The 26891-nt window shown below is 46.4% G+C and overlaps 3 protein-coding genes across 3 annotated transcripts; 2 read left to right on the plus strand and 1 right to left on the minus strand.

Moving 5' to 3' along the window:
- Window positions 1-4366: 4366 nt before the first annotated feature.
- Window positions 4367-6250, plus strand: AOL_s00006g368 (uncharacterized protein; the record flags this gene model as incomplete). Its single annotated transcript, XM_011119677.1, has 5 exons — window positions 4367-4497; window positions 4584-5263; window positions 5324-5643; window positions 5703-6116; window positions 6176-6250. 5 exons carry the CDS (start codon window positions 4367-4369, stop codon window positions 6248-6250), a joined length of 1620 nt encoding a protein of 539 aa, XP_011117979.1.
- Window positions 6251-6956: 706 nt separating this feature from the next.
- Window positions 6957-12119, minus strand: AOL_s00006g369 (uncharacterized protein; the record flags this gene model as incomplete). The annotated part of the gene is made up of 9 exons (XM_011119678.1): window positions 6957-7157; window positions 7234-7328; window positions 7392-7723; window positions 7778-8503; window positions 8563-9452; window positions 9514-10110; window positions 10166-11433; window positions 11487-11544; window positions 11601-12119. 9 exons carry the CDS (start codon window positions 12117-12119, stop codon window positions 6957-6959), a joined length of 4686 nt encoding a protein of 1561 aa, XP_011117980.1.
- Window positions 12120-13184: 1065 nt separating this feature from the next.
- AOL_s00006g370 (uncharacterized protein) lies at window positions 13185-26553 on the plus strand (the record flags this gene model as incomplete). The annotated part of the gene is made up of 6 exons (XM_011119679.1): window positions 13185-13488; window positions 13570-16389; window positions 16447-16541; window positions 16596-20380; window positions 20433-26046; window positions 26107-26553. 6 exons carry the CDS (start codon window positions 13185-13187, stop codon window positions 26551-26553), a joined length of 13065 nt encoding a protein of 4354 aa, XP_011117981.1.
- Window positions 26554-26891: the final 338 nt, after the last annotated feature.

Below are 26891 nucleotides of genomic sequence, written 5' to 3' on the forward strand. Positions count from 1 at the left end.
GATAGATCTATGGGTATAGAAAAGGTGAGCTCGAGGGCGAAACATACGAATGTCTTGCACTTATCGATAGCCGGGCCCCAACGCTCGAGATAGTCTCATATCATCATCAATGGCAAAACATGAAAGTTTTTCCTTCCTGGGAGGCTATCATGAGAGAGAGAGTTTTTGATAAACTTCCGTCGTGAAACGGCGACTATTGGTCCTTTTCGCCCTCGGATTTCTTTCTTTTCGCGCGTGTTGAATGTTGCATTACACAGTAGTTGGACCTGCCAAGGGACTTCCTCTAATCTAGATCATAATGTCGGGCAATTCGAACTAGGACACGGTTCGCCCCGCAAATAAAGAATTAATCCTTTTGGTCCGGAAAACCGCGGCGGGGGCAGGGGCAATTACCTCCACTCTGCGCAGTTTACTAGCAGCGCTGTGTCGATGAAATTTGCACCTGCAGAAAGTCTGCCCTGGCTCGTGAATAGACACTTTGGTATCGGATCGCAGCTGCAGGAATTTGGGCTCTTTAGTTCGCAGGCTATACCTTGTGTGGCTCTAGGTTTAGCACAGCCAGCCTCTGAAATTAAGAAAGGTCCCTTATAATTCCACCGCAGCGCGGAAGATACGCGAAGAATTGCTCGAACAGGCATCGTGAACGAGGTTTAGCGCGCCTATGGCTTTTTCACAGTGGGTACTGCTTGTCTACGATGTGTAAGACAATTACATCGATTGCACACAGTTCATAAAATAAAAATCATCGATGTCAGGATCTTATCCGGTTCCATGAATGTCAGGCGTTCTGCAATGTCGAAGTCGCCATTGAGCCTTTTTATAATTTTAAAACAGTTCTGAAATTGAGACGTATAGGCGTTAACATTTGGCATGCATTGTTACATTACAATATACCGAAGTGCTTCTGCAGCTGCAATATTGACATCGAGTTTGACAATCGATAAGTCCATGCACTGGTGCCGTATCCGTAGTCCTGCTGCAATGAAGGCTGAGATATTAAATCCGCCATAACATCATGGCGTTTTCTCAGAGTTTTGTACTTTGAGGGTTAAGTATTATATGGGTATGGTTCACCACGGCCCACCAAGAGGGCTCCTAAGACTTGCCACTTTCCTCAGCGCGCATACAGGCCGTCTCAATACATCATGTTATCACACCATAATCGTCTGTGAAAAAAAAAAGAAGCCAGACTCCGAGTAATCAGGATAGCCACAGTTATATGCAGCTGTAAAAACAGCGTTTACACATATTGCTTTATTTCGGTACCCACGCACATACGTCCAAACGTTTTGCTGTCAAGGAATATCGAATCAACTGGCGGAATATTTCAATACCCTTGCGCATGTTAAGTCAACATCTCAGGGTGTCTGGACTACTATTGATAGGGTTTAGGATCAAGCGTGAGTTGTTCTATCAGCCCCGAATACACTTTTTATATGATCATGTGCTACCTATATGATAAATCCAACTTATAGAACCCCTTGATGATCGATGTGGAGAAAAATTAAGAAATTTTTGATATGGCATATGGTACTATTAACTTCTTGTGCGGCCAGATAGCTGGGCCATGGGAAAGCCCTGGCCTCCTCGATATTGCGGCAATATTGATAGATCATAGGCAGCGTACCGCCAAGATATCTTCGGGATTCTTGTGATAGATCGCGGCAACGGAGAGATCTGGAAAACTATCATGATGAAAAATCCCGAAATAGAATGACCACTCGATGGAATCGAATCTAGACGTAAATCAATAATGTCAAGGTAGGACTTTTCTTGGTCCGCGCTGGTAACCGTTAGCCCTCCAGTCCTATGCTTGATATATTGGTATATTGATTTATCTACGTACCTACTCATGTTGGACCATATACTCTGTAGTATAGTGAACATTAAGGCGTATTGTCATGTGCACGTGCATATGCTGGGATTCGCTGCCTATGCCTATAGGAGCTAGGCGTATTAACTAAGTATATAAGTGTAAGTTAAGCTGACAAAGTTGGTTCAATGCAATGTGTGGTCTGGGAGACGCTCATGCAATGTGGATTGCTAGTACAAACTGCCCCAGATCGGCCTTAGCAGTTTAGTCTTGGATCTCGTCGAAGGCAAAGGAATGGGAAGCTGTCACGCTCTTAAGATCTTAAGAGTCAAGTTGCTTGTTGTAGTTGCTAGTTAATTACGTTAAGTACTTAGTTGACCAAATGTGTTGAATTTGCTCAAGGAAGTCTGGCTACGAGATCTCGCGAGACTCGATGGCAAAAAATAACACACGAATCAACACACAACTGCCTTGGATAAGATATATTTGAATTAAGTTGATCCATGGAACTGGAAGAGGAATATGATAAAAACGGTATTCCTTCGTAAGTCGGTAAACCGGGCCGAGGCCAAACAAAGTGATACCTCGTTTTATAATGTCTAGGAACGAAACTAGGCTGAGATTATTTCTGAGATTTCTTGCTCGATCAATGTGGTCTATAGGCGAGGACCCATTAATCTAAACTAGCGGTTTTTTTTTCTTAAAAAAAAACTAAGTTTTAGTTCCATGTGGCCCCACATATACAGATGTTGACATAGACTTTTAGGCCAGCTGTGCTCGATCTTCGTAGCTAATATATATGAGAATACTAAAGCAAAACAAGCGCATGGTTATTCAAACATAATGTCTATGTATATTATGTATTTTAGTTAGATCAGAAGCAACCTTATGTCTTTGAAGGAGGTTTCGGGTGCAGGTATCCGGATTTTGCGTCGTATACACTAAAGAGATAATTAAGGCATTTTCTTTTATCCAATAAAATGTTTTTCGTGTGACTAGCTAGGTAGTTATCAGGTATATATCGTGGTACAATTGCCTAGTTAGCCAAAGAGACCTGCAGATTATTGGGTTGCAATTTATGTATTCCTTCAATTTTGTTCAAAATGATAATAAATACTGGTAAATATAATAAACTACTATTTACGATGTAGTGTAATAGGTAAAGGCACGTGGTTATTGGGCTGACAGTTTCCTTGGATGATATATTCCATCTTTGCGTTTCTAAAATACATTGCGTGGGTTTCTTCTCGTTTGCATGATCGGCGTAGCCCGTGGTCTCGCGTGCCGCGGGTAATACCGGCCAGGGGCCGCGTGTTATACTTTTTTTATATATACGTGGAATAGTCCTCGTATAGGCATGGGAAGGTTAAAGCAATGAATCGGCTAAGCATTGGTCGGCCGTCGGTTAGATTTTCTGTGATTTGATAGAGCCGAGTATCTGGCCCAAGATATATCGATAGATCTATCTATCAGGTTCGTTTTCGATATGGCGAAAGCTTGGGCGGTGCACGGTGGGCATATGTACGTTTCAACTTGACACCCTGAATTCGCAGCGCTTTACGTCATGGTGGAGCGATGCAATGCACAGGGTCGTCAACTTGGCAGCTGACACAGGCCGTCGAAGTTTGAAGCCCTCTTCGAAGCACACCTTTTTGTTCCATGACCCTGGCTAACTGTAAAGCGAAAGGTTGCAATGACAAGCTTTTTTAAATTCCTGGAATAGAAACCGCCAAGGATAGCTAGGGAAAAAGTCCCCTAGTTCTGTAACCTTCTTGCTTGTTTCGTATTTCCGCGCATGTAGGCACATGCACTTTAGAGCAAGATCTCCACGTCTGCGTCGGGTACATTACCTCGACTTGTGTTCTCGGGCCAAATACATTAACATATCTTCCCCCCTTAAGAGCGAAGGAAGTGTCGAGTGGGAGCGGCAGCGACAACGATGCGTTCTTTTGTATTTCTCGGATGCCTCTTGTTAAAAGCCAGTTTCAACTTGAATCTGTGTGTGAGGGCGGGTCCTCAGCTAATCTTAACCACCCTCGTTTGATGTTCAATGCAACAGTAACAGAATAAGCAATTCGGGAACGAAGGAAAAGGCAGCCTCTGGGCTAGACGTCGACATTTCGGCCGTAATCTCGACCTTTTTCTCTCTTCCTTCTCTTCCTCCCCTATTTCCCGTTCACATGATATTTTCAACTCGACCGTAGTTTCAGGATTGAGAAACAAAAGGTTGGTGACGTCTCGGGTGGCCGAATTTGTTAGGTGGTCTTAAATTACGACGACAGCTTCAACACAGAACCCCTTCGACCGCCGAATACAACACGCTCGTTACCTCGCACCCTCCATCACACCATCAGCCATCAACGGCTTCATCATCCACGACAGACGTTATCCTGAAATCCTGCTGGGGGCTTGACTCTCTTGAGAAACTCTGGTGGGGTTTTCCGCATAGCCTTTAGCTGGGCTCCTCTTGGGGATTGGAGGGTTGATACGCTCTTCTGGTTCCTCGGCACCTTCGGCAGCTCTCCCCAGGGCTGCATTGCCCTTCGGTTCACAATGTCGTTACCTACCAGTCGGCATTCGCACACCCAATACTCGAATGGCTATTCGAATGGATATTCAGGTGGATATAAGAATGGTCATGCGAGCTACTACAAGGATGAATCATGGGCAATGTCTCCTCAAGAGTACGGACCTTCGCCTCCACTGTTCGCTTCCTCGGAATCGTGGCCTAAGATCCCTGCTAATTTCTTTAATTTTGGGTGCAATATAGTTCTAAGTATCATCCTAAATTTCGAAAGTCAGCATACGCCCGAAGACGTTTATTCTTGAAACTTGGCTTTGTATTCTTGGTTGTCTTCGGATTCTCCTTATTGGTATCGCCGTCTCTAAGGTTCACTGTCTTCTCCGCCATCGGATTGGGGTATTCGCTGTACAAGGACATCCCTGGGGTTGAATACCATGATCTTTCGCTATACAAAGGCAGTGCCACTGGTTGGCAAAGAGGAGAAAGAATATTGTTCCTTTCGCCTCTTCGTGACGCCGAGGCCCACTTGCCCATGTTCTTCAGCCATCTCCGGAATCTTACATACCCTCATCATCTCATCGACCTTGCATTCCTGGTTTCCGATTCGAAGGATAATACTATGAACCTCCTAACTGACCTATTGAAGAAGCAACAAAGTGACGCCGACCATAACCAATGGTTTGGCGAGATCACAGTCATTGAAAAGGACTTTGGGGCTGCCATCGGGCAGGACTTCAGTAATAGACATGGATTTGCCGCACAAGGGCCTCGACGAAAGTTGATGGCACGTGCTAGGAACTGGTTGCTGAATGCTACTTTGAAGCCACATCATAGTTGGGTATATTGGAGGGATGCAGATGTTGAGACCGCCCCGACGTCTATCTTGGAGGATTTGATGAGACATAACAAGGATGTAATCGTCCCTAGTAAGTCACTATTCGTATTTCGATATAGTAAGATGGATATTAACATTAGAAACCTTTAAGATGTCTGGCGACCTCTCCCCGACTGGCTTGGGAATGAACAACCTTATGACTTGAACTCCTGGCAAGAATCAGAAACTGGTTTAGAACTTGCTGCCAAGCTTGGTGAGGATGATGTTATTGTTGAAGGTTACGCAGAATATGCTACCTGGAGACCTCACTTGGCGTATCTGAGAGATCCTCGGGGCGATCCGGACGTGGAGATGGAACTCGATGGTGTCGGCGGTGTCAGTATCCTAGCTAAGGCATCGGTATTCCGAGCTGGTGCACATTTCCCCGCATTCAGCTTTGAGAAACATGCCGAGACCGAAGGATTTGGAAAGGTATGTATAAGAAACCACAAAATCTCGTGGGGGGCTATTGGTTGCTGATTGTTTGGTAGATGTGCCGCCGTATGAAATTTACCGTTATTGGATTACCTCACTACACCATTTGGCATCTTTATGAACCATCATCGGACGACCTTAAGCACATGAAGGAGATGGAGGAGCAGAGAATAGCTCACGAGAAAGAAGAGAAGGAGAAGGCAGAACAAAAGACTCGACTAGAAGAGGGATGGGATATCAAGAAAGATAAAGACACCTGGGATAAGGACCAGAAAGAAATTATCGACGCAGCCCTCAAAGCAAAGGAGGTCGAGAAGGGTGCCATGGCTTCCAAAGGCACTGGAAAAGATTCGGGGAAGACACCAGACCAAGATTTAAGAGGTAGCCGGGAAGGCCCGATTGCACATGTTGATGAACCTGGAGTTGGGGTTCTTACAACTGAGGATGAAGAGAAGAAAGGCCAAATTGTGGTAAGTACGATCTGATACCAAGGCTACTTATGCCCTAAACTCTAACAAAATCTATGCAGGGTCACGAAAATGGTCGAGTAAAACAGAATAAGCTACCGGTTGAGCCAACAAAGCAAGAGTCTCAATTCGCATAAGCACGATTCGAACAACTCCGGCCTTATAGGTTACGGTTTCTTTATATGATAATTTCGGTGGGTATAAGTCTGAACGTAAGAGCGGCATCAATATCAAACCTCGGGCATTGTGCCCAAGAAACAGTCCCTTCTTGATTGTACAAATATTATTAGTATTATTTTATTCTATAGATTTAACGGTGAACATAGGCGTCGTCTGTTTTTCTGTATTGTACCCCTCCTTCCTTATTGTTTTTGCCCGTTTCCGTTTTCTCCTCTGAACAAAAGTGGCATTTTGCGTCAACTCTAGCTCTTATAGTATTATACTTCCTTTTCGTTCAAGGCTAGCTCCTCGTTATTGCGTGGGCTGTCTGATAATATTGGTTTTTCTTCTTTCGTTACTCCCTTAACCTAGCCACTCGGTATCACGCATCTTTACCTAGTATGAACTCTTATGACTAACCGCTGGCGCTGATGTTCCTTCTTTTCTGTCCAATGCAACCTGCAAATGCTTTTTTAATATAGGTACTTATTTAGCAATAGCCCAAGCGCTGCGATTTGGTAATTCCAACTCCCATTATAATCTCAACATGATACAATCGATCGCTATTCAGCAAAAAGTAATCCTCCAAACAAGATAGAACCTACATACTAGGGTACCGGTACTAGTTAGCGATCAGCTTGAAGACCTGAACAATACCCATCCCCGGAGCATTGAGGAATTTCTCTAATTTTCCGTCTTATTTGCGCCCTCGGGGTATAGCTCCTTGTATAAATCTGGTAGGAAGCGTTCAAGCCGCTTCCAGGTTTGGTTCCATAACTCCTTCTGCTTTTCGTTTCCGGCTTCTTGTTGTGACGGTGGGAGGAGGAATCCACCACCTGACATGACGAGGAGGACGTTTTTGAGGGATTCGGGGACTGCTTCTTCCTATTCGCGGAAAAGTGATCCCGTTAGTTATCTTACCAAGGGACTCCGTGGAAGGGTTAAACCGAACGAAACTTACTAAGTGATCGCTTTGTCCACTATTCATTAATCGATCCATGATATCCAAGATCCTCAACCACAACCCCAGCATACCGTCCCACTCACTCAACAACACTAAATAGTGTAAGAATATCTTACACAGTAGTGTCGCAGCTTGAACTCTTGTTTCACTCATACCCCTAGGGTCGCTTTGATAAACTTCGGGCTTGAGTAGCATCGTAATAAGTGGGAACATGACATCGCCAAAGATTCCTGTCCATTCTTTATGATCTTTGCTGGCCAGTTCTGGGGAGAGCAGGGCACGCTGTAGACTGCTGAAGGCGTTGTGGCGGATTTCACGACAGGGGTTGATGCATTGGGTGGAGAGTGCTTGAAATATGGGGGACCAATAAGTGGACCAAGCCTCGGTTTGTTCGAGGTGGGATTTTTCAATGAGAGCCGGGACACGGGTGGTAAGGTTGTAAATGCCTAGTGCGGCTTTGGTACCGCGGGTTACAACGTCGGCATCACTACTTTTACGTTAGTCCATGTCACAAAGTGGATCGAAATTCAGAGTGACTTACGGTCTTTCCGTCACCTTTGTGATCTTGCCTTTCTTCATTCGGTCTTGGATTTGCTCGAATTTAGCTCCGATGCTGCCTGCAGTCGCGAAGTCATTCAATACCGTCACGACAGCAACATAGTTGTCTGCGGTGACATTCAAAGGATTTTGAATCGCCACCAAATCAAGAATATCAAAAACTTCGGCCGAAATTTCGGGGTTGGTGGCCAGTAGTCGCAACAAAGACCAGAAATCCGGGGAGCTTATGATTTCTGACTTCAGCGGAGTGGTGGAATCGATGCAACTACGAATACCCTTGACGATTGGCTCCGAACATTTATCAAGCAATTGTTTATCCAGTGTGACAATGGAGTGTAAGATAACCGGCGCTCTGACGAATTCATATTCATACCCAGCTTTGAGCACGGCGAGGAGGTAGTATATGCACCGGGCAACGACAAGAGGGTGTGCCTGCTTTGCGCCGCGGATGATATTTTGGAGGGAGACCGCGACGTCTGGGCCGAATTTTTGGACTGACTCGGGGGTTCGTAGGGCTAAGCAAGTTGCCAGCTCTGTTACGTAGAGGACAGCCGGATCATATATTTGGTCTTTTCTTTCTGGTGTAGGTTGTGCGTTTTGTGGCATGACAGGCAGTTCGTGCTTGATAATGACGACCGGCGAACTTTCCTCTGGGAGTTGTGATAGAAGAGCTTTCATCAGGGCAGCTGTAGAGGCTTCGTCCATATTCCTAACATATCATTGTCAGCATAGGTTTGGGTGTTTGGTGGGTACAAGCAATTCTCTTACACTACATTGGCGAAGATGTCACCTAAATAGCACGAATTTACACAATCAACAGTGCAAAGTGTGCTTTCAAGTTCTTCATCAGACGGCTCCGGGGGATCATCCGCTGCATAGCTTGAAAGATAGCTCGATAGCGTTGAAAACAAGCCTGAGCTATTTGGAGCGTTCCTTCTTTCAATTACATGTGAAGGATTCCTTAAAGGTATTGGCGGAAGATCCAGCGAGTTTTCATCAGGCAAAAAGAACGGAGGTATTAAGGAATTGACAAATAGGTTTAACCATATTCGAACGACCTGATTCCATCCTTCTCTGATTGTGACTTCTTTGCCTGTGATGATTCTGAATAGAACAACAGTGGCCAGTTGAGCTTTGAAATCGCGGCCAAACCTAACCGCCATTTCGCTGACCATAACACTGTTATCGTTAACTTGAACCTCAGTGTTTAGCTTGGTGCTGGGCGGAGATTCAGTGGCAAGTGTGCTTATCAAGCTTAGACATCTGATCACACGGTCCAAGCAGTCGTATAGCTGGTATCTTGATGCTATCTTTGCGATCTGATCGAAGCCCGTAATCACTCTCGTGAACACAGCATCATCGGTAGCAGACATGAATACATATGAAAGGGTTGCGACGATGGGCTTCCATGTTGATGCAAACATTGGCGCGTCGAAAATGTTGGTATCGCAGAGGATAAGATCCCCGGCACTATGAGTTTTCATCAGGAGTTCTTTCCAGGCATAGTCGAATGCATGCTGGTTGTCGTGTTCTTCTGGCAGGATTATCTCATTGGTTCTAATGGTTTCGAAAATTGATTCAAGAAATTCCGGAGCGAAGTCTTTGCCACCGTTGACACCTCTAAGGTTTTTGGTGAAATCCGTTATGGCCATGCGAGTCTATGAATATTGTTAATAACGTTTTATCGAGCCGCAGGGTATTTACATCGCCTATCCTTACCTTGACAGTTGGATTGTGTTGGTCGGTATTCAACATAATGATTGCGTATGTCAATACGAATACTGCATCTTTATTGTCAATGTCTTCAGTCTGTGACAGGTCGTGATACTTTTCTGAGAAAATAGTGACCAATCTCTCGATGAGTGGTGATTCTCCAGGTAATCTGAATGACCCAAGAAGTTCTCTCAATGCTTCGTCCAATCTCTTTCCCTTATAATCGAACAGATCCAGGAAAGCATTGAGTACCGGGCCATTGTCTTTTTTCGTAAGATATTCGCCAAGCTGTTTCTTCGATACTCTTGATGTCCCTTTCAAGAATTTGGCTACCGATAGATGGTCATCCACATCGCTAATTATGCCGTTCTGAACGAGGAATGCGATACCTTTCTTAGGGGAGTCGTTGAATTTCGAGGTCCCGGCGATGACTAGTTGTTTCTTATCTCGCTGTTGCCGTAAGATTTGTGGGTCTGGATAGCCCTCTGATATAGCGACATTGTCTAATCGGTCCGAGATGTACTGCACGTATCCAAGCAAAGCATCCAAACAAAGGGGGGGTACGTTGGTTGTACTCCATGTTGCTGAATCTGGGAACGCGTTCTACCGAAATTCTGTTAGTAAAACCGGGTGGAACCTTCTCCTTTTAAGCGCTTACCCGTGACAAAAATCCAATGACATCCTCACAAAGGTCGGTTCGGTCGATGTCACAGTCGTAATTCACGTAGAGTTCTACCATGAAGCTGGGTATCCTGGCAAGTGCCCCAATGCACTCTACCATTGCCTCTCTTGCATCTGGTCGTCGCGTGCCACCTTCTAACCCTAACCTTTGTCGTTCCCTCGGCGGTGCCGGGCTATTTCTTCCATTTGCAGCCTGGGGCGCGGGTGAGTTAGAAGGTTTTGATAATTTTGGTGCTTGTGGGACACCTTCATATAGGATTGGGTCGATCCCGGCTTCTCGAGGGATCTCAATCTTTGGGTGAAGGCATGCTACCACGTAGGCTAAAAACAACTCTTGTTGGAGTTTCAAGCCGGAGCGGGAGGTTGCTAGAAGTGTGCCCGTCACTCTCAGAGATTCTTGAAGGATTGGCATAGTATCTGAGCGGACCAATTGAAAGAGATATCGGCATAAATTATCCTGAGCTAGGGTCGCTAGGCTTGGATGTTTTGTAATTGCGGATCCAGAAACCTCGAAGGCGACATCGAGGATCCTCATAGCCATCACACGGAGCGTATCTGTGTGCTGTTTATTGTGCGGATCTAGCAATGATACCAATACTCTGAAAAGCTCCCGTATCGAAGGCAACGAATATGGTTTGACCTGGTTATCTGCGTCCTGTGTCGAATCCTCTGGATCTAGCTCTGCAGAGGGTCGGACATTATTCAGTGTTGCAGCTGCCGTTTCGCCATTAACTGAAGGTTCAACCTTGAGATTTTCATTTGGCTCCGTGGATTCCTCAGGTTTTTGACCGGGGATCTCTACTGCGACCTCCAAATGCTTTAACTTTTCGAAAACGACCTGGCACATTGTGACCATGCTCATCTCTGCAGACCGTCGCAAAACTTCTGAAAGCCTCATTTGACAGCATATACTCAACGCCGTTTCCATCATTTCGCATACGCTCTCGTCGCCTAAGACCCCGGAGCCAGGTCCATACATCATGACTTCCATTAGCCTTAATATTCTAAGGAGTACAACCTCGTCCTGAGAAGAGTCCGAAGCCTCAAAACGGCAGTGAGTAATCGCTGAGGATAAGAGTTGCATTGCTAACGGTAGGCGTAGGGAGGCGGGTGTTATAAGGTTGTATGAGAAAAATTTTGTGATAGCTATTAAAGCGAGAGAAGTAATTGGTCCTGATGTAGAAGACGACCGAACCACTTGGAGGAAAGGATGTAGCAGTGAAGGTGTATCAAAAGTTCGGATATCTAAAGGTAAATTAGCTACCGTATCTGTTTATAACTCGAGGTTTGTTTATTACCTCTGCAAGAAAGCAGATCCCTTCTTAGTTTTGAGAAAGCCGCGATCAATGGATTATCCTGATTCAAAGTCTCAGTATCTCGTGGTGGTAATTCAAGCTTGATATTAGACAGACCTGGATACTCTTTCCACGCTTTCCCCTCAAACCCCACCTGCCGGCTAAAGTGGCATCTATGGGAGTAGCACTTCTGCTTTCATCCTCTTTCTCAAGCCCTTTCTCCAAGGTTTCTGGTCGACTATCAGTCGAAGCAGCTCTTCTCCCACTTGGAGCCCGTAAGGAACCCCCTCGGGGAGTGGATGCACCGCTAGGGACTGATAGAGTCGGACTATTAAGCCCAGGTTCACCCACACCACCGCCACCTAGTATCGCAGCCACAGAGCTTTGAGCCCAGCGCGCGTTCTTGCGCATGGCCGAAGTAACTGTAATGCACTCATTGGTGATAAGAGCTACAGGGTCGACAGCTACTTGAACAGATGCACGCGGATTCCCGTAAAAAGAGTGTGCGAGTTCAAGGTTTAAAGATTCGGTGCCGTCTGCAGATGGCGAGACCGGTGTCGCTGGGGCAGGAATTGCTATGTTTTCGGAGTCCTGTGATAAACGAATAGATGGCTGAGGGGCGTCGCTTTCCTCCATGATGCCTTATAGATGGAAGGTCAACCTCCTCCTGTTCCTAGGAATGATATTAGGAATTGTGTCCGGTAATGTTGCCAAAGCCCGACTGGGGTGAGGCTTTATATGGCAAATCCCTGTATAACGAGACAGCCTGGCCGCTTTGGCTTTTATATGAAAGGGATCCAACAATTAAGCTATGACGCTGTCCGAGACCGAGGGGATGAGCAATAATGCTGAAGAAGCCACGTCTTGATATCGATACGGAGGGCCTCAAGCAATACGATTCTTGCAGATGGAGACTGTTCGAGTGGTATTGTAGGTAGCCCTGTGGTGGAGCCCTTCCGCGTCCAGGTAAATGCAATGTCGGTTGGTGTTGCGGTTGGTATATGGTAGGTCAGTGCTTAGAAAGGTCGGTAGTAGACAGCTGGTCGGAAGCTGTCTGTTAACGCCGACTGGACCGACCACACGCCCGGTTTGACCTGACCTTGACGGACCAACTCTTGCCCTGACCAGTGGAACCTTCCGGGCAAAACCACACAACCAAACAGGCACTTAATTGGCACCGAATAGCTTTCGGGCCGCCTGACTTGAAACCGAGTAACCGACCGAAAGCCCTCGTCTGCTGCTCTGCTGGTGAGCCTCTTTGGGAAGTCCTACTTGCTGTTGTGGGTCGACGCGACGACCTCTATTCTCCTCTCCCTTATCAGGTACCACGACTGTCTATTGGAAACATCACCACTTTACGATCATCTCCTGCCGAGCCATTGCAGGTTCGGCATCCGTTCCCTTTACTCTATCTTACCTGATTTCTAACATTCTACTCTTGGAGCTTCGACGGCTTCTTCTTCTTCTTCTTTTTTTTTTTTGGCTGTGGTTTGGTGTTCTCTTGCACAATAGGGATATCATTTTGACACCTCTTCAACTGTCAATAGGTACTTACCTGATTGTTAGCTGAAAACATTGCAAAAAAACATTGCGGATGATACCGATACTACTCATTATTTAGATAATAGACCTTCTAGAGTTTCGATATACTCTATTCATCATTCAACATTTACAAATCTTGGTCCTATATTCCCGCCCGTCATGGATACCCTCGCTCCTAGGTCGAGCGAGAGGCGATCCCCCTCACCAGGGGCTTCTACTCCCTCGGCCTCTACCTCTAACGTCAATCCGGTGACTCTACTTGATCACATTGTTCATGTTGTCGACATTACTTTAGGTGCCCCGAAGCGAGAGCTCGAAGGTGCCGGTAACATGCTGAGCAGATCCCATTACTCCGATACCTTACTTCGGTGCTCGAGGTTTTGCGGTGAAGGACCAACGGCATTATATGTCTGCAAGGAAATGGTGGAGTCTGCTGGAGATACATCGACAGATTCTATCGAAGGTAGGGTTAATGCGACCCCTTACTGATATATATGATAAGATAAGAGATCTGAGTGGTTCTAACTATGATTGTTATCAATAGGCCCCACCACCCCTCAGTACAAGTTTTCAATCTCGTCGGAACTCTCCACATCACCCCTTACTGTGGCAACTGTAGCTTTGATCAAACGTCCTGCTGCTCTCGAAGCCACGATTCCACTTGCCAACCAACTCCAGATAACCAACCTCCCTGGAAACTCTCCCTATGAGATTCTACACTCCCTCATGCACCATGCCTTAGTGCCATATTTCGACGCCTATATCAAGGCGAATCAGACACAGAGCGGGAAGAGCTCAACCCAGGCAGCTGGCAGATATGCTGACAATGAATCTAAATCCGGTATACCGGCTGCTAAGAAGAAGATGGCCGAGCTTGAACTTGCATTTCTCCACTTGCAGCAGAATATTGAAATTCCAGAGCTCGCACTTGTCATGCACCCGACCGTCCAGGCTGCCATTGAGGAAGCTGCGTCGAAAGGCCAGAAGCCTTCACTTGACCTTATCCCTTCCACCATTGTTAATGATTCTATGTTCCTCAATCAACTCCAATCAACCGTCAATTCTTGGATTAAATCGATTCAAACTATTACCAAAATGCAGAGAGACGCTGACTCGGGCAGTGCTACGCAAGAAATCAACTTCTGGCTGAATATGGAATCTGCCTTGGAGGGTATTGAAGAACAGCTCCGAAGCGAGGGAGTTCTCTTGACCTTAGAAATTCTAAGACACGCCAAACGCTTTCACGCCACAGTCTCCTTTATTGCAGATACCGGGTTGAAAGAAGCATCGGATACTGTCCAAAAATACAACCAGCTGATGCGTGATTTCCCGTTGGACGAGCTCTTGTCCGCAACGTCGCTTATCAAGGTCCAGGAAGCGCTTGTCAAGATATTTGGTCATATCAACAAGAAGTTAAGAATCACCAGCTATCCTATTAGGAGAGCTTTACCTCTTGTCGAAGCTATTTCAGGAGATCTCGATGATCGCTTGCACGAACTTTTGTCAGGAAGGAGATTGATGCATATGGAATACAAGGATTTTGATGCTCTGATGAACGTGGCCGATAGCATCTTCAATACTTGGGATGAAAATGTTAAAGAGTTCACCAATACAGCTCGTGAAGTTACTCGGAAGCGAGCAGAGAAATTCATCCCTATCAAAGTCACGAAAAGGCATAGCAAGACCCAAGAGCGTCTTACATATGTCAGGGCTTTTAGACACGGCCACGAACAACTCCAGCGAACTATCCAAAATGTTCTCGGCCCTGGAAATGATTCTGATGCTCGCGGTGAGCCTGGCGGCCATGCCGCAATCGAAGAGATCGGTGATGTCGATGCTGTAGAGGAGGTTGCTTCAGCGTACGCTGTCCTCAAAGATGTCGATGTTCTCGATGTCACCTTGGAAGGGACGGATATTTGGATCTCGGCGGAAAATGCGTACAACGAACGCACATCTCGTGTCGAAAACTCGATCATAGCAAGATTGAGGGATCGACTGGCTACTGCGAAGAACGCCAACGAGATGTTCCGCGTCTTCTCCAAGTTTAATGCTTTGTTCGTGAGGCCAAAGATCCGTGGGGCTATCCAAGAGTATCAGACCCAATTGATCGACAATGTCAAAGCGGATATTGCAGCCTTACACGAGAGGTTCAAGCAACAGTATGGGCACAGTGAAGCCCATGCAATGGCCCAAATACACGATCTTCCACCGATTGCTGGGGCGATTATATGGGCAAGGCAGATAGAGCGCCAACTCAATGCGTATCTAAAGCGTATCGAAGATATTCTAGGTAAGGGTTGGCAGGACTATGCTGAAGGCCAAAAGCTGTTCAGCGAAAGCAACTCATTTAAGACGAAACTCGATACTCGCCCCATATATGAGGCCTGGCTTGCGGATGTTCAGCGACGGAACGTCTCAATTTCCGGTCGTCTTTTCAATATCAACAGGAACCGTGCTCTCGGTAACCAATTGGAATTGCTTGTAAACTTTGATCCTCAGGTCATTGCTCTTTTCAAAGAAGTTCGAAATCTCGTCAACCTCAAGTACACTGTTCCGCACGCTATCAACAATGTTTCGAAAGAGGCAAAACGGGTCTACCCCTATGCAGTCTCCCTGATGGAGTCTGTTCGCACACTGGCTCAGACCAACAAAGTCATTCTAGATATGAGTGATGTCTCTACGTTGTTGTCAGGTTACCAAAACGAAGTACATGTACTGATTGCAAAGGGAATTCCGCTGAAGTGGGAAAGCTTCGTTCACAGCTATGATCTCCACATGCGTAATGTTGTATCATATCTTCCAAATGGTAACATGGAAGGCGGTTCATCACTCGCTGGTCGGGAGTCTCGTCATGTCCAGTTTGTCAGGGAAATGGCTGCGGCGGTTAACATGCTTCAAATAAAGACACAAACATTGAGCACGATCAACGACAATATCAGAAAGGCGCTAACGGAACTTAAGTCTTGCCCTTATGATACCGAATCACTGAGAACGAGACTTGAGGTTATCCAGACAGCCGTCGACCAGTTGAATTTGGAAAACTTTGTTAACCTACCCCAATGGGTTGGGGATCTTAATAATCAAATTCAGACTATTCTCTTGGGCCGACTCGAGGAGGCAACAAATACATGGATTGCTGTTTTCGACGGAACCCTTGCGGAAGATGAGGTTGCACAGCCAAGCAAGAGGCGGCCAGATACTGCTGACTCAGAGGGTGAAAAGAAAGACGAGAACGCCGTAATTTATAAGCCAGTGATGAAGCGTTTGGTCCACGAAATCAGCATCAAGAACCAAGTCATCTACTTAGACCCCCCGATGGAGTATGCCAGAGCACAGTGGTATAAGCAACTACATCGGTGGCTTGGTATGTATTACTATGGGAAATCTCTGGCTATTATTGCATGACTAATTAGTTGGGTAGGCATTGCTTGCAACCTGCACAAGGTTAAGGCTTCGAGATACGAAATGACAGTCCATATTACTGAACGTGAGGTTGAGGATAACTTTGCTGAGCTTGTATGTATCCTTTCCTGTATACTCCAGCGAGTGTCGCACTAACATCTAAAGTAGCCTAGCCACTTCCCCGACATGCTTTCAAAGGCATACAATGCCGTCGAGAAGAAAATCACGGAAGTTAGCACTTACGTTGATAAATGGCTTCAATTCCAGAGTCTTTGGGATCTTCAAGCCGAACAAGTATACGATGTCCTTGGCACCAACCTTTCGAAATGGCTGCATTTGCTCCAGGAAATCCGCAAAACTCGATCGACTTTCGACACATCGGATGTCAGCCAGGTGTTTGGTCATATCACAATCGATTATGAACAAGTCCAAACCCGTGTCAATGCCAAATACGACTCGTGGCAGCACGAGATTCTTATGAAGTTCGCTGGAAAGCTTGGTGTTCGTATGCGCGATGTTCATGCTGAGATTGAGAAAGCGCGCCGAGATCTTGAATCGCAAAGCTTAGAGGCTTCGTCTACCGCACAAGCTGTCACTTTCATCACTATAGTTCAGCAATGCAAGAAGAAAGTGAAAGCTTGGGGACCTGAAATGGAGACGTTCAGACAGGGTCAGACTACGCTAAGCAGACAAAGATACCAATTCCCTAATGATTGGTTGTTTGTTGAGCAGATTGACGGGGAGTGGCAAGCCCTCAATGAAATCTTGGGACGAAAGAGCAAGATTGTACAAGACCAGACTGATGCCCTCAAGGCTAAGATCATTGCGGAGGACAGAGTTGTTACGGACAAGATTACCGCGGTTGTCCAGGAGTGGAATGATGAGAAGCCTGTCTCCGGTACTATTGCTCCTGAGGATGCCTCGAGGACATTGAGCACTTTTGAAGCTAGCCTCAACCAACTTAAGTCTGAGTCTGAGATGGTGGCCAAGGCTAAAGAAGCTTTGGACCTGCCTGCTGGGCCGGATAACATTCTAGCGTCTATTCTCGAGGAAGTGCAAGATTTCAAATCCGTCTGGTCCGCCCTATCGACGATTTGGAAGAGCCTCAATGACCTTCGTGATACTGTCTGGACGTCGGTAGTTCCGCGAAAGATTCGACAAGGCCTTGACGGTCTTATTGGTATGACAAGAGAGATGCCCAGTCGTATGCGCCAGTACGCTGCGTTCGAGCATATCCAGAATGTACTGAAGGTGCACGTCTCGGTTAACCCTCTTCTTTCGGAATTGAAGAGCGAGGCTGTTAGGGAACGGCATTGGGCCAAAATATTCAAGGCTCTCAAACCCAACCAACGTATCTATCTCACGAGTCTTAATCTTGGACAAGTTTGGGACCTCAATCTCAAGGCTTCAGAGGTCATAATCAGAGACATTATTGCTCAGGCTCAAGGCGAAATGGCTCTTGAAGAATTCGTCAAACAAGTCAGAGAAACTTGGACAAGCTATGTGCTGGATTTGGTGAATTACCAAAACAAGTGCCGTTTAATTCGCGGATGGGACGACCTATTTGCCAAGTGCAGCGAAAACTTGAATTCCTTACAAGCAATGAGGCACTCCCCCTACTACAAAGAATTCGAAGAGGAGGCAAGTAGTTGGGAAGATAAACTCAACAGAGTCCATGTTCTTTTTGATGTTTGGATTGATGTCCAGAGACAATGGGTTTATCTTGAGGGTGTCTTCACAGGCAACGCCGACATCAAGCACTTGCTTCCAATCGAGAGCTCCAGATTCCAAAACATTAACTCAGAGTTCTTTGCCGTCATGAAAAAGGTTTACAAGAGCCCATACGTTCTCGACGTACTCAATATCTCCGGTGTCCAGAAGAGTCTTGAGCGTTTGGCTGAGTTGTTGAACAAAATCCAAAAGGCATTGGGAGAGTACCTCGAACGAGAGCGTGTTTCATTCCCAAGATTCTACTTCGTTGGTGACGAAGATCTGCTTGAGATCATTGGTAACAGCAATGACACACATCGTATTGCGAAGCACTTCAAGAAGATGTTTGCTGGACTGTCTGGGCTTTTACTGGACGAGGATTCTACCATCTTCGGGTTCACATCGAAGGAGGGGGAAGAAGTTAGACTGAAAAAACCGATATCATTGATCAAAATGCCAAAGATCAACGATTGGCTTATGGCCCTGGAAAACAATATGAAGAGTACCCTCGCGGAACTATTGGCCGAGGCGGTTGCGGAATTTACCCCGATGTTTGAGAGTTCTGATTTAGACATCGAAACGTTTAAAGAGTACATCGAAAAGTCCCCGGCTCAAATCGTAGTCCTAGCTACACAAGTTGTTTGGAGCATGGCGGTCGAGCAATGTCTGATCAATGGAGGCGAAGATTTGGGTAAGCTTCATGCCCAAGAAGTCAAGGTTCTGAATCTATTGGCTACAACTGTCCTTGGCGATCTGAACCCAATTATGAGGAAAAAGTGCGAACACATGATTACAGAATTCGTCCACCAGCGGGATTGTATCCAGCGTCTCAAAGACAACAACGTTACAAATCCTCAACACTACATCTGGCTCCTGCAAATGAGGTATATGTACAAGGCTGAGGGGGATTTCATGTCTCGATTGAAAATTAAGATGGCCAATGCCACATTGGAATACGGATTCGAATATCTGGGTGTTGCAGAAAGACTGGTCAGGACCCCATTGACGGATCGGTGCTTCTTGACATTGACACAGGCTTTGTGTCAACGACTTGGGGGTTCTCCATACGGCCCAGCTGGTACCGGTAAAACAGAATCTGTCAAGGCGCTTGGTGTTCAGCTTGGACGGTTTACCTTGGTTTTCTGCTGTGATGATACTTTCGATTTCCAAGCTATGGGTAGAATTTTCCTGGGTATTTGTCAAGTCGGTGCCTGGGGATGTTTCGATGAGTTCAACCGCCTTGAGGAGCGTATCTTGTCTGCCGTCAGCCAACAAGTTCAAAATATTCAGCAGGGTCTCAAGCGTGCTACTGAGGATCCTGAGTCACAAATTGAACTCGTTGGAAGGAACTTGAAGGTCAACGGAAATACTGGTATCTTCATCACCATGAATCCTGGTTACGCTGGTCGTTCGAACTTGCCAGACAACCTGAAGAAATTGTTCCGAAGTGTCGCAATGAGTAAACCGGATAAGGAGTTGATTACCGAAGTCATGCTTTACTCGCAAGGTTTCAACCAAGCCAAAGCTTTGGCTAAACAGACGGTTCCTTTCTTCGATGAATGTTCGAAGAAATTGTCAAAACAGGCTCATTACGATTTCGGTTTACGAGCTTTGAAGAGCGTACTTGTTAGTTCTGGTGGACTCAAGAGAGCTCGACTTCAGGACACCGACTCAGAACGGTCTCAACCCGGCAGCGAGCTAAAGTGGGAAGCCCAAATTATTCTTCAAAGTTTGAGGGAGACCATTGCTCCCAAGTTGATTCGCGAAGACGTCAATATTATGAGAGGCATCGAACTTACCGCTTTCCCTGGTATCGAGTATGTCCCTGGCAATCTGAAGAAGTTAGAGGAAGCTATCACCAAAATCGCACTGGAGCAGAATCTGCTTGTCACCGAGACCTGGATGACGAAAGTACTGCAACTCTACCAGATTCAATCTATCCACCATGGTGTTATGATGGTAGGAGAGTCCGGGTCAGGCAAGTCGTCAGCTTGGAAAGTGCTCCTGCAAGCGATGCAACAAGTTGAAGGCGTGGAGGGCGTCTCTCATATTATCGACCCGAAAGTCATGTCAAAGGAAGCTCTCTATGGTAGTCTGGACTCGACAACCAGAGAGTGGACTGACGGGTTATTCACAAGCATCCTGCGAAAGATTGTGGACAATCTGCGTGGTGAAGATTCGAAGCGGCATTGGATCGTGTTCGATGGCGATGTAGATCCAGAATGGGTTGAGAATTTGAACAGGTAGGGATCATTCTATCCTAGTTGTATCTCGAATATGACTAATATTTTCTAGTGTTTTGGATGATAACAAGTTGTTGACCTTGCCAAATGGTGAGCGTCTTAATCTTCCGCCAAACGTGCGCATCATGTTCGAAGTTGAAACTTTGAAGTATGCGACACTCGCCACTGTCAGTCGTTGTGGTATGGTCTGGTTCAATAACGACACCGTTACCGACGAAATGATGGTGCAACACTATCTCAAAACTCTTTCATCGGTCCCTTTCGAGGATCTTGACGAGGATAATGTCACCACTGGACAGGCTTCCATCAAAGCATTGACTGTGCAAAAACATATGGCATTATTGCTTGAACAACAGCTTCTACGGGATGGGTTTATCACCAACGTCCTTCACGAAGCAAGCAAATACAACCACATCATGGAGTTCACCGAGGCGAGAGTCCTGAACACTTTGTTCTCCCTCCTTAACAAGACTTGCAGAACGATTATTGAGTACAATCTGCAACATGTCGATTTCCCACTCGAAGACACCCAGATAGAGAGCTTCGTGTCAAAGAAGATCCTACTCACTCTCGTATGGAGCTTTACTGGAGATTGCCCGCTCACTGACAGGCAAGCCTTCGGCGAATATATCTGCGGCAGGACTACCATCGGCCTCCCATCTTTGGGCGATGGCGGCTCTATTATTGATTATGATGTCGCTCTACCCAACGGTGACTGGATAAGCTGGCAAAACCAAGTCCCACATGTTGAGGTCAACACGCATTCCGTCACTCAGACCGACGTTGTTATTCCTACCCTTGACACTGTTCGCCATGAGGATGTTCTATATTCCTGGCTTGCAGAGCATAAGCCCCTCCTTCTCTGTGGCCCCCCTGGTTCCGGTAAAACAATGACGCTGTTCAGTGCTCTAAGGAAGCTACCAAACATGGAAGTTGTTGGCCTCAATTTTTCGAGTGCAACTACGCCTGACCTTCTCATTAAGACATTTGAACAGTACTGTGAATATAGGAAGACTTTGAACGGAGTCATCCTTTCCCCAACCCAGATAGGTCGATGGCTCGTCATCTTTTGTGACGAAATCAATTTACCCGCACCAGATAAATATGGAACGCAACGTGCTATCTCTTTTCTACGACAGTTGGTTGAGCAGAATGGCTTCTGGAAGACAAGTGACAAGACATGGGTTACGCTTGACCGGATTCAGTTTGTGGGCGCTTGTAATCCGCCGACTGACGCTGGTCGTACCCCGATGGGTGCCCGTTTCTTGAGCCATGCGCCGCTTATCATGGTTGACTATCCCGGAGAACTTTCACTCATGCAAATTTATGGAACATTCAATAGTGCTGTGTTGAAGATAATTCCAACTCTCAGGGGTTACTCCGAAGCACTCACTAAAGCCATGGTTACGTTCTATTTGGAGAGTCAAAGGAGATTCACGCCGCAGATTCAGCCGCATTATGTTTACTCACCCAGAGAGTTGACTAGATGGGTTCGAGGTGTTTACGAAGCCCTCAAGCCTCTTGAGACGTTGACACTCGAAGGGTTAGTCAGGATCTGGGCTCACGAAGCACTCCGACTGTTCCAGGATAGATTGGTTGCCGAAGACGAACGAGAGTGGACCGACGACGCTGTTAAGAGGATCGCTCTAGAGTGCTTCCCTAATATCGACGAAGATAAGGCACTCAGGGGACCAATCCTCTTCTCTAATTGGTTGTCGAAGAACTACGTCCCTGTTGACCGTGAGCAACTTAGAGACTTCGCGCGCGCTAGATTAAAGACATTCTGCGAGGAAGAGGTTGATGTTCCGCTCATTCTCTTCAATGATGTTTTGGAACACGTCCTGAGAATTGACCGAGTGTTCAGGCAACCGCAAGGTCACTTGATTCTGATCGGCGTCAGTGGTAGTGGAAAGACGACGCTATCTCGCTTTGTTGCTTGGATGAATGGCCTTAAAGTCTTCCAAATCAAAGTGCACGGCAAATACTCCGGTGAAGACTTCGACGAAGACCTGCGGGATGTACTACGACGTTGTGGTTGCAAGGGCGAGAAGATCTGTTTTATCATGGACGAGGCTAATGTCCTTGATTCTGGTTTCCTGGAGCGAATGAACACACTTCTTGCCAATGCAGAAGTTCCCGGTCTTTTCGAGGGTGACGATTTTGCGGCCCTAATGACAGCATGCAAGGAAGGTGCTCAAAAACAAGGTCTGCTTCTTGACTCCCAAGAAGAGTTGTACAAGTGGTTCACTCAACAGATTGTCAAGAATCTCCATGTTGTGTTCACAATGAACCCGCCTCAGGGAGGCCTCGCATCCAAAGCGGCTACATCTCCTGCGCTTTTCAATCGTTGTGTGCTCAACTGGTTCGGTGATTGGAGTGACCAGGCCTTCTATCAGGTTGGTACAGAGCTCACGCATGGCCTCGATCTTGACCATGCAGGGTACAGTGCACCATCAAGTATTCCTGTGGCTTACAGAGGATTGAGCTTGCCACCTTCGCATCGCGAGGCTGTCATCAATGCCATGGTTTATATTCATCACTCAATGCACCAGTTCAACGCTAAGTTACTGAAGCAACAGGGCAAGATGACCTTCCTTACCCCACGTCACTTTTTGGATTTCGTGGCGCAATATGTTAAGCTCTACAAGGAGAAACGAGAAGACCTTGAAGAACAACAAAGACATTTGAACGTTGGTCTTGACAAACTTAAGGATACTGTTGAGAAGGTCTCAGATCTGAGGAAGAGCCTGGCAGAGAAGCAAGGTCAATTAGAGAGAAAGAGTGCAGAAGCCAACGAAAAGCTTCAACGCATGGTTGCTGATCAACAAGAAACCGAGAAAAAGCGTGCTGAATCCCTCAAAGTCCAAGCCGCTTTGGAGGTCCAAGAGAAAGAGGTTGCAGAGAGAAAGGAAATTGTGCTGGCTGACCTTGCCAAAGCCGAACCCGCTGTCATTGAAGCCCAAAAGAGTGTTAGCAACATCAACAGAAAGCAGCTTACCGAAGTCAGATCTATGGCAAATCCACCGCAGGGTGTGCAACTAGCTATGGAAGCCGTCTGCTCTATGTTGGGACAACGGGCGGATAGCTGGAAGAGTATCCAACAAATTATCCGTCGTGAAGACTTCATCCCAAGCATCGTTAGCTTTGACAACGAGAAGATGATGACCAAGAGCTTGAGGGCCAAGATGCAAACAGATTACCTATCAAAGCCCAACTTTACCTTTGAGATCGTCAACAGAGCTTCTCGAGCTTGTGGTCCTCTAGTACAATGGGTTGAGGCGCAAGTCAATTACAGTGAGATTCTGGATAGAGTTGGACCTTTGAGAGACGAGGTCGCAGAATTGGAGCAAAAGGCAGAGGAAACCAAGGAGAATGCCTCTGCTATGATGGAAATGATTAAGAGCCTAGAAGAGAGTATTGCACGATACAAGGAGGAGTATGCAGCTCTTATCAGTGAGACACAAGCCATCAAAACGGAAATGTCGAAGGTTCAATTTAAAGTCGATCGTAGCGTCAAGTTGCTTGATAGCTTGTCTTCCGAAAGAGTCCGCTGGGATGAGAGTAGCAGATCCTTCGAAACGCAAATAGGTACTTTGGTTGGTGATGTGCTCCTCTCCTCTGCCTTTTTGGCATACAGTGGTCTCTACGACCAACAATTCCGAAAGTACATGCTTGAGGAATGGATGAATCATCTTCAATTGTCTGGTATCGAGTACAAACAGCATAACCCAGTTACCGGATACCTCTCGTCTGCCGACGAACGGTTGCATTGGCAAGAGAATTCTCTCCCTGTCGATGACCTTTGCACAGAGAACGCGATTATTCTCAAGCGATTCAACAGATACCCACTCATCATCGATCCATCTGGAAGAGTAACAGACTTCTTATCTAACTCTAATAAGGAAAGAAAGCTCACGATTACAAGCTTCCTCGACGATTCATTTACCAAACAACTTGAGAGTTCTCTGCGTTTCGGTAATCCGATTTTAATTCAAGATGCGGAACATTTGGATCCCATCTTAAATCACGTTTTGAATAAGGAGTACCAAAAAACTGGCGGTCGTGTTTTGATCCAACTCGGCAAGCAGGAGATCGACTTTTCGCCTGCATTCAAGTTGTATTTGTCGACTCGTGATCCATCAGCTTCCTTCCCGCCAGACATTTGCAGCCGTACAACGTTTGTCAATTTTACCGTCACGAAGAGCAGTTTACAAACTCAGACACTCAACCAAGTCTTGAAGTTCGAGCGACCCGATGTGGATCAACGACGAAGCAATTTGATGAAGCTACAGGGCGAGTTCAAGTTGCATCTCCGAAAGTTAGAAAAGAGCCTTTTGCAGGCATTGAACGAGAGCAGAGGCAATATCTTGGACGACGATCGTGTCATTGATACCCTCGAAACTTTGAAGAGGGAAGCAGCCGAGGTTTCCAACAAGATGGCTGAAACTGAGGGTGTCATGAGCGAGGTGGAGTCGATTACCAAAAAATACGAAATTATCGCGAAAGCTTGCAGCTCCGTTTTTGCCGTCCTAGAGCACCTACATCATCTCAACCACTTTTACCAATTCTCGCTTCAATATTTCTTGGATATCTTCCATGCTGTTCTTTACGGGAACAAACGCCTAGCAGACGAGAAAGACTACAATGCACGAATTCAAATTATCTTACGAGACTTGTTCATCACAACCTACCAGCGTACTTCGCTTGGTCTATTGCAGAAAGATCGTGTCACGTTTGCTATGCTGCTCTCTCAAGCCTCGCATTATGTCTTTGATCGTGGAATGATTGATATTCTGCTTGATGACAATGTTGCCGGAATCGATGTCTCCAGCGAACCTGATAGGCGCGAAGAGGCTCTTAAGAAGGCAAGCAGTCTACCACTGTTCGAAGGTTATCTCGCAAATGTCACACAGGATGATTGGGAAAGGTTTTTCGGAGAGGAGAAAGCAGAAGATCATGTTCCAGTACTATGGGATGAGAAGACCTCCGAGTTGGACAGGTCGTTGAAACGCCTCATCATGGTTAAACTTTGTCGTCTTGATAGACTTGTCCCTGCTGCGGAATCATTCGTCGCAAATGTCTTTGGCAAGGAAATTTTGGACGCTACTGGAGACTTGAGCGATGTGGTGAAGCAAGTGTCCGCTACTACTCCCATTGCTCTTTCGTCTTCGCCTGGTTTCGATGCAAGTTACAAGGTCGACAACCTCGTTCAGCAAGTCGGCGCGAACTGCCTCAATATTGCCATGGGCTCCAATGAAGGTCTCGCAATGGCCGACAAAGCCGTCAGCAGCGCCGCATCCGTTGGATCCTGGGTTCTTATCAAGAACGTGCACCTTACTCCTGGATGGCTTCAATCTCTTGAGAAACGCCTCGATGCACTCAAGCCACATCCTGATTTCAGATTGTTTTTGTCTATGGAGTCGTCGCCTAAGATTCCAGTTAACTTGATCCGTGCATCAAGAGTCTTGATGTTCGAACAACCGGCTGGTGTTCGTGCCAATATGAGAGACTCGCTGGGCACTCTTGCCAACCGAAAGAGCAACCAGCCAATTGAGAAGGCCAGAGTTTACTTGCTTCTTTCCTTCTTGCACGCCATTGTGCAAGAGAGACTACGATATGCACCTACATTGGGATGGAAGGGTTTCTGGGAGTTCAATGATAGCGACGTAAGTACTTTCACCTGATTCGATATTTTGTGCTCAAACCGAAGCTAATTTTGACTACAGTACGAATGCTCTGCATTCATCATCGATACCTGGATTGAAGCAGTCGCCCAAAACAGATCAAATGTGGCGCCTACTAAGCTCCCTTGGCCAATGATCCGTTACCTCGTCACAGAAACCTACGGTGGCAAGATTGATGATGAGTCAGACTTCAACCTACTCAGATCGCTCGTTGAAACAGTCTTCACTCCAGCTGCGTTTGAGACGGACCATAAACTCGTCGCTGGTGAGAACCCGCTACTTGTCCCTGATGGTAGTGGGATTGATCAGTTCAAGGCCTGGGTCAATGGATTGCCAGAAAGAGAGCCACCAACATGGCTCGGATTGGGGGCGAACAGCGAGAAGTTGTTGCTTGTGGGGTATGGCAAGAGGATGGTTGGACAACTTGGGACAGTTACAGAGTTATTGGAGGAAGGGGAATCTGTTGGTGAGGCTGCACCCGCAGCTTAAACCGTAGTGTTTTTAGCATAGTATTTTCATTTAGATCTGTGGATTGGTGGTTTTGACCAGCAATTCCTTCAACTGTGTACGTTTGTTTGCAATAGAGACGCTTGTAACCAGAGAGAATTGAATCAATTGATCATTGACATGACATGAAGCTAATGAGATGCAATGCGTCCCATATCCCTCGGCCTTTCCGTTTGGAGGCTTGCGTGTGTTGTTTTTTTTGCCATGACTCAAATGCCCCGCCAAATTTCTTCACCTTTGAACCGCCCCGCCATTGATATCCCGCCGTCCCACCATCACTAGCACATCACCATCATCACCAGTTTTCATTGATTACCAAC

The sequence above is a fragment of the Orbilia oligospora genome, assembly GCF_000225545.1.
Source record: "Orbilia oligospora ATCC 24927 unplaced genomic scaffold scaffold00006, whole genome shotgun sequence".
Taxonomy (NCBI): Eukaryota; Fungi; Ascomycota; class Orbiliomycetes; order Orbiliales; family Orbiliaceae; genus Orbilia; species Orbilia oligospora.